Source organism: Molothrus aeneus, chromosome 4 (assembly GCF_037042795.1).
Source record: "Molothrus aeneus isolate 106 chromosome 4, BPBGC_Maene_1.0, whole genome shotgun sequence".
Classification (NCBI taxonomy): domain Eukaryota; kingdom Metazoa; phylum Chordata; class Aves; order Passeriformes; family Icteridae; genus Molothrus; species Molothrus aeneus.
The window spans coordinates 44,349,211-44,364,636 of NC_089649.1; the positions used below are offsets into that span (position 1 = coordinate 44,349,211).

Consider the following 15,426-nt stretch of genomic DNA (forward strand, 5'->3'; position numbering starts at 1 on the left):
TTTTTGCACTTGAAAAGAGCTCAAATGAAATGAAAAATTAACAAGGGAAATCACGCACACTAGAAAAAATTGGTGAACCGAGTGAGTCAGAGACTAACCATTAAAGTTCCTTAAGTTATCTTGAATTTATATCCAACACATCTTAAATAAGCAATTAATAAATTATTGACCTTTCGGAGAAGAATTCCAGAGCTAACTGATGAACAATCCCCTATGGAATACAATGAACAACCAGAGCTCAGAAAGAATGGAAAGAAAATAACTAGCAAATACATTTCCCTCTTAAAAGGTTAAGAAACTTATGGACAAAATAGAAGTTGCCAGGAGGCAAACTGAGGTGGCCCCATAGCAAACAGGTAGCTCACATTTCAGTCATTAAAGCAGAGAAAAAGCAAAATAAGTTAATATGCAGTAAATAGTGGTAATAATGGTAATAATCCAGTTTCCTAATTCTGTGAATGTTTATGATGAATAAAAGGAATACAAGTCTCCATAGCTGACAGGATGCATCTGTACCACATAAAAAGTTGCAGGAAAACTCAAAAAGCAGAATTCCAAAACTAGTATATGAGTCTTAAAGACCAGTAGCAATTTTATGCATTGATTTGAGACAAATCTATGTGCCCATGTTAGAGTAAATCTACAGAAGAGCATACACAGAAAACAAACACATCCTGAAAAGAAGGAAATAGAATTTCAGTAATATGAAATGTTGCTGAATAAATTTTGAAATTAACAACAATTAAACATGGGAAGGAACATGAAAAATAAGATGAAATACAGCACACTTGATACTAAGAGATAGGTTCCAGATCCATTAGATATAATCATTTTTTAAAAGTAATTAATGCTCCTGAAAAAAAAATAAAAGCTACTATTTATCTTGACTTTGCTATTTCATTCCTTTATATTTAAAGGTGTTAAAAAACGGGATTAGAACAAACGCGGTAAGCAGTTTGAATAACTGGCTCAATAGGGGACAGAACAGGCTGTTTAAAAATGCATAAAGGAAGTCTACATCTTGGAACTAATTTATGAAATTTGAAGTTGATGACTTGGGTGCAAAAATTGGTATTAATGAATTCAGCTGAGGCCAGAAAGGAACTGAGATAAAAACCACCACTACTTTACACAGGAAGAACTGAAAGTCAGAAGGATTTCCAGAAATTCTGTTCTCATTGTATGAAAATAAATCAGACAGGAAAAAGTATCCATTTTATAAGTATGGGCTGAATGTGATTAATATATGTGATCAAATAGGTCAAAATCAAGGTAGAAAGTGTTGCATGCATGATCCACCCAATAATTAAAAACTTCATTTGAATACAAAAGGTGGTAAAATAGCACTACAAAATAAGTCTGGGAGCAAAATCTTAAGTGAGAGACTTTTATAAGATATATTTTCCCATGACTGGACAATGCATATGGGGCCTCCTGCTACTGCATACCCATGCACTACAAATTAGGATTTTTTTTGTTAGTATTATTTTTGAGATCACAACTATACAATATGGTGTAGATGACTGACTGAAAAGAAAAAGGGCAAAAGAGGGCAAATTCAAATGTATATTATGCATAAGGACTGAACTTGCTAGCTTGGTATTTATGTTAATGACCCAACTGAACAGAGGTTCATTAAATAAATCAGTGTACTTGTCACCTATAGCAATAAAATCCAGAATTCTGTTGGAGGATATTTCTGCTTTTTGTTTGTTTTGTTGGGGTTTTTCCCCAGTTATCCTTTTCTTTTTCAAATTGTTGTTCCGTGTTTACTATTCCAGCTGTGCTGTCTATTTTCAGGATGCATTTTGCCCTGTGCCATATACGCTGTCTTTTTTGGAAGATAGCATGTTCAGAACAGATGTTCTTAAATTTATACAGAAAAGAATCCTCTGAGCAAGATGGTTTGAATGTGTTTTTAACCTGTTCCTTCTAAATTTTTTCCCCAGTTTTAAAGAAGCTTGGGTTGAGGGATTTCAATTGTTTGTTCTTCACTAAACGAAGCTTTCCAATATTTTAGCAGAGTTAGGAAATTTGCAAATGAAAAAAACAGGGGAAGAAGCTAGAAGAAATACAAATTAAAGTCTTTGTACTGTCGGCTTTTTTTTTTTTTTTTTTGCAGTTTTTCAAGATATTTGTAGACCAGAATTTGATCCAGTGGGTTATAAAAGTAAGAGCAATACAGCAGACCACAGGTCAGCCTGAGCAATAGCTGAAGTGGCACATTCATTCACATCACAGTCTTGTAGTTCTCTATTTTCCAGAGCTAATTAATAATAATGTATGTGAATATTTATTGGGATTTTAAATGACTAATAGCATAATTTTAATTCAATTTTGATCTCAAATCAATTCTTAAAATCTGTTATTAAACTGTACAGCTGATCCAATGCCTGCATTATCTCCATTTACTGTAGCACACGTCTAGCTAAATGCTCATCCAGTTCTTTACAGGGCCATATAAAAAGGCTGTGGGTACTATCATGTTGTACTGGTTTTAACACCAGCAGGCAAATTACACTTCAAATAAGCCACTTACCTCCCTGCCCTCCTTTTGGAAATTTCCTCATTTCCAGCATTAAGAATATCTTAAATGACAGTACTGGACAAGACCAGATAGTATTTATTAAGTCATAATGACACTGATTGAATTGTTCTCTGTCTATAAAACAAATAAAACATCAATAATAAGACCTACTCTGAAATTTTTGTTTTTCAATGACTCTGGTATTTAGCCACATGGAAAACTATGAAAAAATTCCTACTTTTCTATATCTGATAGGGATTACTCTGGTTAATATGAACTATGGAATATATTTTTTCTTTGAAATATTTTTTAGAACACTGACTATAAAAAAAAACATAAACCGAATCCTTCTTTCATTCCATTGACGCATATTAGGAGTGTGAGAGACTGTAAATGAAGACAACTTCCTTCTTTTAAATGGTAGTGCTATTTTTATTTCATGTAGAGCATTTTGCTATGCTAAGTGACCCCAGGACCTGTAAACATGAAGGAGATTATTTCATGCTTTTGTTTTCTGCTCAAAAGCTAGACTTGCAAGACTGTCAGTAAAGAACTCTTTTTAATTTGCACTGTACCTTAAGTTGAAGAGCTGCAGCCTTTAACAGCTTTGGTTTAAATATTAATGATAGACTTCTATGGGGAACTGTGAAAAAGGCCTCTTTTTTTCAGTACAAACATATACAGAAGAACTACAGTCTATTTCAAATAAACATGAAAGTTTGATTCTGTGAGTACTGAATACTAAGAGCAGGTGATGCACACAAAATCTGCTCCTCAACCCACTTCTGTACATAATATTAGCTTACAAAGATGCCTTTGAAATCTTTAAAAGAGCAGATCAATTATAGCTGTTACGCACAAGCAAACTGTCCTAAGATGGGCTAAAATCCTGCAATGTCTTTTTAAGTGACAGACAGAAGTGTGTGTGCCTAAAGCCTAGTATGAAACAAAAATAATTCCTTGTTGTAAAGCTTGTGTAAAGCCTACTCCTTTTGTGAACTTGCTTCTCAACAATGTGGACATAAAAGAAGTTTGAATGCTGACCAGAAATTAGGGTAGAAGTTAAATTATGTCCTCCCCATATTCCAAGAATAAGGACAAAGCAGTTTGAAAACAATAATTCCCTTAAAAACATTTTGGTGACTTATTTGAGAACTACTGCTTGCTGCTTACATAGCAAAACAATTGACTTAGCAATGTCTGCTTCTAAATATAAGCATTTATAACGCAACAGCCATGTAAGCGATTCTTGAGCAAGATCTAATTGGAACTAATATAAATCAAACTTTTCACCAAATAGTTTAGCTTGCCCATGTCCTTTGGACATAATGGAAGAACAAAATGCTTTAATATTAATAACACATGTTGTATGGCATTTCTGGTAACAAAAGCTTTATCGAATTTGCAAAATTTTTATAATTACTATAATTAGAATAAACAGAAGCACAACAACAACCAATGAACACTAGAAATTATTAATCTGAAAAATACAAAAGAGTCAGGAAACAAGGTCCTTAATTTATTGAAAGATTCTCATTGTTTCTTCTAAAGGAAGAAAAAATTTCTTTCTGCTATTGAAGCATTATTGTGCCAAAAGAAAAAAGAATACAAACATGTTCCTCCTTCAAGTTGATTTTCACAGTTGCTTTTAATAGGTCTATTGTTACAGAAGTCACAAACACCACCAACTCCTCCTCTGCTCCAACCAACTACAAAAACAGTTGAACCCAACAGTCAACTCCTGCCTTTACCAGAGCACCTACTTTCACATTCTGTTCATATGTATAATGCTGCCAAGTACCAGCTTATTCTATTTTAATTTTAGTATAGGAATAGGTTATGCCTATCTGAGCACACCAGATGAAGTCAAAACTGATTCCTCAGTTACCAGGGTTCAGACTGTTTAATCTTAATTCATTTTTGTTGCTAGAAGTGGGGAACAAAAAAAGGAAACTACCAATAGCAGGACTATTTTAAATCTCAAACCTAATGGAACAAATAACAGTAGTTGCAGCATCATTAACCTTGAAAATATTTATAATGCTTCAAAAGAATATGTAAGGAAAACAAGGAAATATGTAAGGAAAGCAGGTTTGTGTGTCTATCCCTAACTATGACATATATATCTAAATAATTTGTGTGGCAACATCTATAAATAAAAAAATTAAAAGTCTTATGAATGATTCAAAGAAAAGAAAATGGAAAAAACCCATATAAACTGCTACTTAGTATTCAGAAACTCAGAAATATTTGATATCTAATAGGTGAGGTATATAGCACCACCCTACTTGCCTTTGAAGGCAGAAGAAGAGACTGCAGGTACAAAACCTTTTAGTTTACCTTTTAATTTAGTCCTTAGTCCTTTAATTTTAATTTAGTCCTTATGTCTTCTTCGACTGTATCTTCCTTCAGTAATAGTCAGTTAACATGAAAGCTTAGCCAAAGAAAAGAATTAATGCTGGCAGCAGAGATAGACAAAAAAAAGTCTCAGAATAATTTTTGTTTCCATGAAAACATACAAAAAACATTTTATATTTAATAAAATATCACATAGCAAATAATTTTTGTCTTGCAGGAAAAAAGAAAAAAACAAAACCAAAAATATAAACCCAACCAAAAGTTCCTTACGTTCAATAAAAACCATGATAAAAAATGAGTAAGGACAATAAAAAGGTATCTTTCTGAACCAGAGATTCTGGGTGAATTAGTCCATGGAGGACTACCTGAAGTATGCTGCTTCATTTACATTAACACACTCAAATGCACATTCCTTCTCTTGGCATAGTCCGCAGGCATAAGAGAAGTGTATCTGTTACACTGAAATTACAGCATTAGAGCCAACTAGCAAAACTGTCTGGAAAGGCAAGAGCTCACCAAATCTAGAAGGCTCTGCAGGATAGAAAATATTTTGAGACTTTCTTAGAAGTTCACAAGACAATTCCCAACTGCTGAAATTTTACTTCAGGAAAAGAATCTTGCACCCATTACATTGACTATGTTTCTACAGGGAATAGATAAGATTCACAAAATAATCGATCAAAAAGAGCGAAAAATGGTGATGCACAACATGGAAAATATGGTCCTTTCTTCTCCTCTGCCTTCCCCAGTCTCCAAATTGTAGGATTTTAGAAGAAAACAACTGTTTAATAGGTACAAGAAGAACATCTGCATGGCTCTATTGAGAGAGCAGAATCTATACAGAGAAACATCTCTGACTACTCCAGGCATAATATTTTTCTTGTTTTCAGTGTGGATTTTGTAGTGATAACATAGTGTCACTTAAGCAAAAGTATGCTGGTTAGAAGCTCTGAAAAGCTGTACCACTCATCCAAGTCCAAATTTTATTAAAGTCAATATTAAATTCTAATTAAGAACTCAGCTAAATCAGCTTTACTGAAGAGGAAGATAAATTTTAGCATGACTGTTTCTGAGGGAAATTAAAAACAAAAGATAAAATATATTAAAAGGTAAAACTAAAAAAAATTCTGTGGATGGTTAAACACTGGAATAGGTTGGGAAATCTCTAACCACAGAGACATTCAAAATTCTCTTAGACTAAGCCCTTTGTCTAAGAGAAAGAGCAACCTTTGAGCAAACAGCCAGACTACACAATCTTCAAAGTTACCTATTAATTGTTTTAATAGATAAGGCTCTTACCATATACATCTCCACAACCAGGAAAGTCCAGGAAGACAGAAAAACTACATTCATGTGTGGCACTTAAACTGGCTTTACAAAAATGGTTCTTGTTCTGTTAGCAACAGAGGAACATGAACCAGTTATTCCCATGTGCCATTCTGGTTTTCTGCCTTAAAGTATATTTTACTGCATTGCATTATTGCTCTATCTTCAAATACTTCAAAAATTCATGTATTTGAGGCCTCCCTGATTTCTGACATAAGAGCTGTTCTGCAGAAAACAGTTCTTCCAAATGAAAGTAAATGGCTTCTAGTAAATTCTAGTAAATTCTTCCCACAATAAAAAAAGAGTACCAAATATCGTGTAAAGTTTCCCTTTTCTAATATCAAGGTAGAAACACAGGTTATACAGAATGCCAGATACAATCATCCTTGAATCTTGTGCTGCCAATTGATAATTTTTTTTACTAAATCATGACAGAAATTTAATTTAAAAGCTTTAGAAACCCTTTACTTCTTGTAGCTTCTGAATACGCTAACTGCTTTGATAACAACAAGAAAGCTATTTCATTAAAAAAACTCATAAGCAATGCACTCCTCATTTCAATCCAGCATGCCATTATAAATGATTGGCTATTCCAATAAAATATTAAGATATATTTTCAACAGTCCTATGGCTGTGATTAGTGGCAACAGATGCATCAAAATATTGCTGTGGTAAAAGTCAGGCCAATCTGGATACCTTATGTTAGGTACTGATAATAACCCGTATGAACTCTTTTTTTATCTGGAAGCAAGACAAAGAAAATAATTTATCACACAATAAAGTGACTTTTGTCTGTATTGCACTGCTACCATCAATGTGGCTACTTTTCTAAAAGTCAGGCATTACAAAGACAATCTTGGCAAACTTTACTTCAAACATGCTTCCAGATACACTGAAGGCCAAAGGACAATGAATTTAATGTGACTGACTGAGCTTGAAAGGCTGAGTTGTTATTTAAAAATGTTTCAAGAAACCATTCCATAGATTTTAATTAGATTCATATCAGAAACCACAGAAGAATTAACCTTGGTAAGTGACATTTTGCCCTGCTTAGCAGTGGAGGATAGTGCAAATTAAGAATCCTAGTATCCTTAGCATAAATTTTTCAGAATACCTTTGTTTTGTACTAACAAATGGAAAAAATATACCAGCAGTCAAATATATTTTTCATTTAACTTCAGAAACATAGAGCTTACTACATAACTGTATCAGCAAAACAAGTGAGTAAAGATCAGTGGTTATAAAACTACAAAAGGTAAGTAGGGGAAAAAAACAGGATGAATAAATTCTACAGTTAAACAAATATTTATATTTAATGTGATATTGTAAAGTGTTTAATGTAAAAGATCTTTTTATATACAAACTGCTTCCTAAGGACACAGCTTGTGTTATACTTAAGGAATTTCAACAAGATTTTAAATATAAGACAATAAAAAAATTCCAATTAATATAGTGGCAAATAATACTATTGTCCATTTCACAAAGCACCAACTTACACAAGAAAACCACCTAATATCTGATAATAAAATACTATATTTTCCTCTTCACACAGAAACTTTTCTAACTTTTAATACTTTTTTTAAGAGAAGGCAAGAAAATGACGAGCTTTGGAAACCATGTTAATTCAGCATTTTGGATCAAGTTTGTCCCTTTCCCTGTTCTCATTTAGAGCAAACTTCCAACCATTTTAAAGATGCAATCTTGAGCATATTGCACAGTAAAAATTGTAGAATTTGTATGCATAATAACAACAACAACAACAACAATAATAATAATAATAATAAAAAGGGCAGCTAACTCGTGGACAAATATATATAAATGCTCTCTTAGCCATTGCTGCTATTTGTTTAAAAGTTGATAAAAGTCTAGTGAGAATTCTTTGCTGTTAGGTCGATTAAATGGCAGCAGAGCTACCTCTACAGAGGGCTCAAACCCATGTAATTGCTTTCTCCATTTCTACTTCTCTCATCACCAGCTCTATACAGGTCAAGCTCTGAATAAAAATCAGAGGTCTCACAAGGCTTTACACACAGACACCAACAGAATGTTTAATTGTCACTCTCAGTCTCAGTAAAACAGGTTCAGATTTTAAAATAACAGAGTCAGTAGCGGCCCAATCCTAACCAGATTATTGGCAAAAGATGGAGAACTCTAGAAATAAAACAGAAATAAAGTATGTGTCAAGATCGAAGACTAGCATAGTTTCATAAACCTAAACCAGAACTGAAATAGCAAACAATGTTACTGTCTGATTCAGCTTTCTACATAAAAATGGATGCTCTTCCATGTGGACCCAAAACCTGAAATTAGCTGATAGCAGTAGGGAATGAAGGAACTACCTACAACAACTGCAATAAGAGAGACCATCAGCTTTATAGAACAGACCACACAGAAATATATAAAAATATTTCAAAGCTTCAAAGAGTACAGTCATGCAGTTAAAGCAGCTTAGGAAATCATAAACAAAATGCAAAAGCCAAGTTTTAAGAACTGGTGATGTTATGTGCACAAGATACTGGCAAGAGTAAGTAGTGTTGTCTGAGCAAAGGAAACAGATGTCCTTTCATCTTTTGAAAAACCCCCAGGAATTTAAGAACAAATTAAGTGTCATCTAAAATTACAGCAAGAACAAAGCATATAATAGGAGATATTTGAGGCAAAGAACAGTTTATGAAGACAGAGTATTACCATTTTCAAAGTCTGTTGGCATATCAGGCTAGTATAGAACTGAACCACTAATTTATATGAAATAGGAAAAACTTAGAATCCATAACTTTGAACCTAATAATAAAACCATTAAGCTTGGTGAGCTATCCCACGCATCGTTTTAAAACCAGAAATTTCCGTGGTAATACTGTCAACAAAGTTTCAGAGTATTACATGCAATTAATCCTTGCAAAAAACTGGCATGCAAATTTGGAATTGTTACTAAATGCTAGACATTGGAAAGAAAGTGGTGAGTTAAATTTCATCCAGAGGTAAAGACAGCAGCTAGTGACAATTCACAAAGTGTTACAGTAAATTATCATGGTTGAATAAATCTCACAGAAGGCTAGATAAGCAGATTTATTGCTTCAAATTCACAGAAACATGGATAAGTGTTAGAAAAATGAAACAGGAAGATGTTCAAGTGTTATTTGAAGAAAAAAAAAAAACAAACCACAATGTAAAATAGGTAAGGATTTATAGCCTACTTATTAAGCCTCTAACACTTCTCAAGTTAGAGCTTTAAACGACAACTATACTGGTCAGTGATAGCTTAATTAAAGCAGGATCTTGGTAATCCTGCATTTACTCTTCTAATTCTTAGAATCTAACTGGTTTTACTTATTGTCACATACAAACCGGTCAGAGCACTGACACATATGAACAAGGAGAGACAGGTGAATCAGAGGCACCAATAACTTACCTGAAGTCATAAAATGCATCAAAGCCAGAAAAGAATGCATTCCAGTCAGTACAACATATTAGTATCTAGAATTTAAAACCATTTTTGCCATTATTTCCGTTACTTATCTGTGTGTTCTAACATTCCCAAAGTAGTAGCACTTCGGACCTGCAGGATATGAGTTCACACTCTGAAAATGCAGACAAGCCAGCAAAAATTCAGGAATATTTTAAAGCTATTAAATGCGGAGTATACTTCCAAAAAAGGGGTTTAGGACATGCAATGTGTGTAAAATTGGATATGGTAAAAACTAATTTGTCACAAACAGTGCTCTTTGTAGTCAATATTTCTTCTTTCTGTCACTTCACTGAAAAGTATCATAAATTTAATCCTGCAAGGCAGTAATGAAAAATTCCAAATTTTCATAAACAGCATTTTATTGAGGTTATTTATGCATCATCAAATCTATATCTGAATAACAAAGTTCACAGATGAAATCCTGTTCTATTATGACATTAATATTCTGCTTCATTCCTGATAAAACACAGATCAGTAATTAATTTCAAACCATCATTTTTTCCTACTCCAATTAAGATATGACACAAAGAGAGCTTAAAATAAGTCTTTTCTTTAAGATGTAATACAGTTTCCTTTAACCAGTGATGGACAAAACAGAAAATAGCTCAATGGATTGTGAATTATTAAAAAAAAATCTTCCTGGTTATTGCAAGTTTTGTAGATTCCATCTCAAGAAATTGCTTTAAAAGTGGTAAATAACGAGGAGTGATTAGGAACTAGCCAAGGTCATTTGTACTATCCTAATAGGCAAAGAGAGTTTATTCTTCTGAGATCTGATGAACATTTGTTACCTTGTGAGCAGGGAGAAACAAATAAGGTAATCCTTTATAGGCAGCAGTAGCAGGATATAAAAGTAATTTTGTCAAGAGTCAATGGTAACTACCTAGTAAAGCTGATAAAGAGATTAAATTGAAGGAGCACGGAGATACAGGAAAAAGCATTCTGTAAAAGGTAGTGGAAGAGTTATAGACATGATGGAAAATGGTATAAAGCACATGAGGCATCTCCTTTTCTAACTGAAATGATTGGGAAAGGAAGGTAAGAGCTTACAAACCTCAAGGGTTTATGTAAAAAAAGGTTTGTGTAGTCTAAATGTAGGAAACAAAACATTTGTTTTCCACTGTGTGAGGAAGCACATCCCTGCAAAAAGACACAACACCAACATTCACCTTTGGGCATCGGGAGTTGTGTGGTATGGAACAATTCCTAACACATTCACTACCGCTAGGAGCTGCAGAGAGAGATGTTTGAACAACACAACCACTCATTTCATTGCTCAAATCAGAGATGGTGGCACCTTCTAAAGATCTGAAATTCCAAAAGAGACTCTGCTCGCAACATTTAAGACTTTCATACAGACCTACGGACCTGCAATTATTTGCAATTGTAGGCTCACTGTAGCAAGTGATTGCTTACACATCCCTTCCCCTCAAAATAAAACTATAAGAACCAACTCACCACTTGTCCATTCTGAGGATTTTTATGTGCATATGGTGGTCCACGGATGTGATTCCACATCTGACCAGATGTCATAGCAAATACAACACACTAGAAAAGAAAAAGAAAAACAATATACTAATTAATTTACTGTGAAGGACTGAACAGAAAACCATTCTGTTGGTTACTCTTGTTTTAGATATGCAATTTTTTCACTACCCAGACACAGCATCTACCTCTATTTGAATTTTAGGATAGTATCTTCAGATGCATTACTTTCATAAAATTCTTAATGACTTCTACCATTCTGAAAATTACTTACCTCAAGCCAGATTTTCCAAATCTCACTTGAAATAACCCAAAATTTATACACCATATTTACACATCTACATGACAACAAGTACTTGCAGCAGTAGAAGGCATTCATTGCAAATGTTCTGGAAGCCAGTACTCAACATTTATACAACCTTCCATGAAAATATTTCTGCCTCTAAATCTTATACAAATATTTATCTTACCCTTTTGTTTTCATGTGTCTGAAATTATTCATAAAGTAATAGAAAAAAAGCCAGTTATTAAAAAAAATCTGTACTATTTTATGAAATTCTCATTATGTGTCCAATATGACTGTGATTCATTTTAGCTATGACAAATAGCAATGGCTGATTTGCTGGAAAGGTTGAAAGTTCGCAACAGAAAAAAGTGTGAGGTTAGGTTAGGCATGTGTGACAACTGTAAAAACAGACCTTAATTCTTGTAGAATATCATACTGTAGAATATCCATGACAAACACCAGTCATACCAAGAGTCATTAAGACTATTTTAAAGAAGAAAGGACAGTATTTTGGATTACCAAGTAAGAGAAATAGGAAACATGTATCATCTAAATATGTCTTTTGTTTTATCAGTGTGAATAATCTTTACAAAAGCTACATTTTAAATTCAGTACATGCTCATTTTTACTGTACATCAATATTCCAAATAGCATCATAAAGTCATAAAGATATGGCAGATGGATCATGCCATAAAGGCAGATGGATCATGAATGTAAAAATTTGTACCATAGTGACTGACTAAACCAGGGTTTACTAAAACCCTTCAGTGTTTTCTTTAAAAAACATTTTGTAACATGCTTCTGAAGTAAATACAAGCTAGTGTAGCTCTGCATCTCTGTAAATGCAGCATTGCAACCTCTAGAAATAAGAACAAGGCCTTACTATGGAAACTTGTCAAACTTTATTAAAATCTGTCTTGGTTTTCCTGGCTTTGGGTTTTGTTGTCATTTGGGGTTTGGGTGGTTTTTTTGTTTGGTTGTTTCTTTGGGTTTTTTTGCTGTTGCTGTTAGGTAGTTGTTGGCGGGGGTGGGGGGGGGTGGTACCTACTCAGCTAAAACAGCAATTTTTCCAAAGACCAGGTGACCATACCTAGTTTACATTACATTGGCATATTATTTTTCCCCCTATTCTGTTTAGGATGAAATAGATAGGACTAATACATTGATGCATTACAGTAGTGAAGAGGTGACAGCAGAGACAGCCAAAGTGTAAACACAGGCTACAATGTGTCAGTATGGAATGACAAGAAATGATGCACAGGATTACACTGGAGATCCCAAGCCTATAAATATTACAATAGTGAATAAAGAAACACAGACATAGGAGCACATAGGAAACAGTTTTAGTGCTAACAAAGAAAACAAAGGAGAAGCATCCAACATATTTAAGATCACCTCGATTTACCCTGTAAATTCTGATCACCTCGAATTACCCTGTAAACTTTTCTGGCAGATCAGTGAAGAAGAACAAAGCATGAAATACTCCCAAATGGACCCTAAACCAAGAAGGAAGAAAGCAGCAGCATCATACTCCTCCCAGCAAAGACCATGGAATGCTGACAACTCATCATAATACCACATCACCCCAAGGGAAAAGAATGATCTGCAGATCCAGAGAGAACAGTGGAAGATTAGCCATGACATCAGAGAAATGCTAAGATACCAAGAAACGCATGCAGAACGATTTAATAGTGCTGTTATTAATGGACTTGTAATAGAAAGAAAAGATACATTTTCAAACACAGCTTAATTACGACTTTGCTGTAGTGCTATAATTTTAATTACAACAAGAAAAAGTTGTTATTTTTAATATAAATGTGTTTCATTTTGCTTTCAACAGGATTAAGAATGTAACAGCATAAAAACTAACATGGCAGATGAAGACATACTGGTAGCGATTGCTAGCAAATGGATTGTGTTTTTATTAATAATATGCAACAAAATGAAAAGAGTATACAGTGACATTACTGGGAGAAGAGTAATATAGTTATTTCTATACCTTGCAGATTGTTTTAGCAGAGAAATTTATACTTCAATTTTGCTGATGACTAACATAATAGCTCATGTGAAAGGACAAAAGTATAGAGATTGAAAGTATCAAAAGTGAGGTGAAAGATATTTAGAAAGGCAAAAAATTAGCTGAAAAGTCAAACATTGAAAGATAACAGATGAATGGAGTACACAAACTGTGCCGCTCTGAAAGTGTGCTTTCTATGAGAAGTAATTTTTCTCATTTTTAAATTATTGTTTGTAATTTATATTCTCTAGGGCCAAATCTGCTTCTATATAGAAAGATCAAAAAGACTCTACCCCATTTTATATATATTCATATATTTTATAAATTATAGATCTCCCAAATTACGAAGATCTTTCATGCTTTAAATACCACACTGTGAGACAGCATAAAATCTAGCAAAAGAAGTAACTAGGAGACACAATAGTGGGGAGAGGAAAATATGTAAGTGCATCTGTAATTCACACTGATAAACAATGTTTTCCATTCCAAATGGCATATTTTCCATAGGATCCTATACTTTGGGGTCGAAATATTTCTAAACTAACCATTACTGTGAGTTGATTTTTCCCAGTTAGAAACTTTGCCAAATTCCTACAAATTATCAACTTGTTCATATTTACTCTCATATGCAGAGAAATTGTGCCTTTCTGCAGTTTTCTTGGATCTTGTCAAAGTTCAAAGGATGAAAACTGGAGTAAAGGAAAAGATTCAAGTTGAGCACTTATCTCTGATCACAATGCTACTTTTCCATAGTAGAGTCCGTATTTCGGCAGTTCTACAGAGAGGAAGACTATAGACACACCTTTCCACCATCTGCTCCTTCTTTCTCCTTGTCAGACCCCAAGAACACCACTGACTGCTGCATGCCACCTGATTTATCAATGGAGTTCAGGATATTTTTCAGGGTTTATGCTATTTGAAGAGCTTCCAGATTTAGGTAGCTTATTTTGCATCTAAATGATAAAAGCAAGCAGAGTATTTGGCTCTGTAGCCAAACAGTGGTGTTCTAGGTGAGTACACTCCATGTGTAGATGGATCCACTGCGGGACCTTGTTAACAAATTACTTCAAGTGATGCTTCCTTGATGGCTTTTATCCTTAAGTTTCACTAAGGGGGAGACTGCTTTAAGCTCACCCATGGTGCATTTGTGTGTAAATCACAAGGTTTCTAAGAACAGATAAAAGATAAATTAAGCACCAAGAGTCCCAGCAGAACACTGAATTACAAGCAAGACACAACTTCACAGGCACATAAGCAGAGTATCTCAACTTCTTGGTCTTGCAAACCTTGCAAATTATTTATTTGTGTTTAATATATCCCCTTCTCAAAGGCCCAAGTTTTGTTTAACACTGTCTGCTAGTTCATCAAACAAAACTGGAGACTTAAAAAGTCATTTAGTATGCCTTTTGAAGAGAAGTTTCCTATTAGCAGATAGTATACAAAACCAATAATGAGATTTCTTTGCAAGTTTAGACCCAAGAACATGAGAAACTCTGTAATGTAAGAAAGATAATGAAATTTTAGATTCATTTATGAATATAGTTAAATTCAAGCATAGGTTGAATAAAAATGAATGACAGCTAGTTCAACACTTTATTTCTATATTGTTCTGTATATGTAAACTCTAACAATTTCAGAATTACTGTTTTAAAGAAACGTAATCCTTTCTTATCCAGTTTAGCCTTGCTTTTGCACTCAGTGAAGACTCTCATGCTATGAGCTATATAATCCATTTCTAAATCCATCACTTATCAGATTCTCCAATAAGAGATATAGAATTAAAAAACAGAGTGCAAAACAGGAGCAAAGAGAATTGTAAATTTTACCTCTTTAAATTTTACCTCTCTAAAATCTCTAATTATAGGAAGAAAAGGAAATTAACAATCAGAATTTATTGATGTTCTTTTGGATACCCACCTAGCCACACAGAGAAACCTTTCTTCTAGTGTTTATCTTTGAAT

The 15,426-nt window shown here is 33.8% G+C and overlaps 1 protein-coding gene across 1 annotated transcript in view; it reads right to left on the minus strand.

Moving 5' to 3' along the window:
• TUSC3 (tumor suppressor candidate 3) overlaps positions 1–15,426 on the minus strand; it is a 109,167-nt gene that overhangs the window by 40,651 nt on the left and 53,090 nt on the right. The window contains exon 6 of the mRNA XM_066549089.1: positions 11,136–11,225. Coding sequence (XP_066405186.1) covers positions 11,136–11,225 — 90 coding nt within the window. The remainder of the gene's footprint in view (positions 1–11,135; positions 11,226–15,426) is intronic.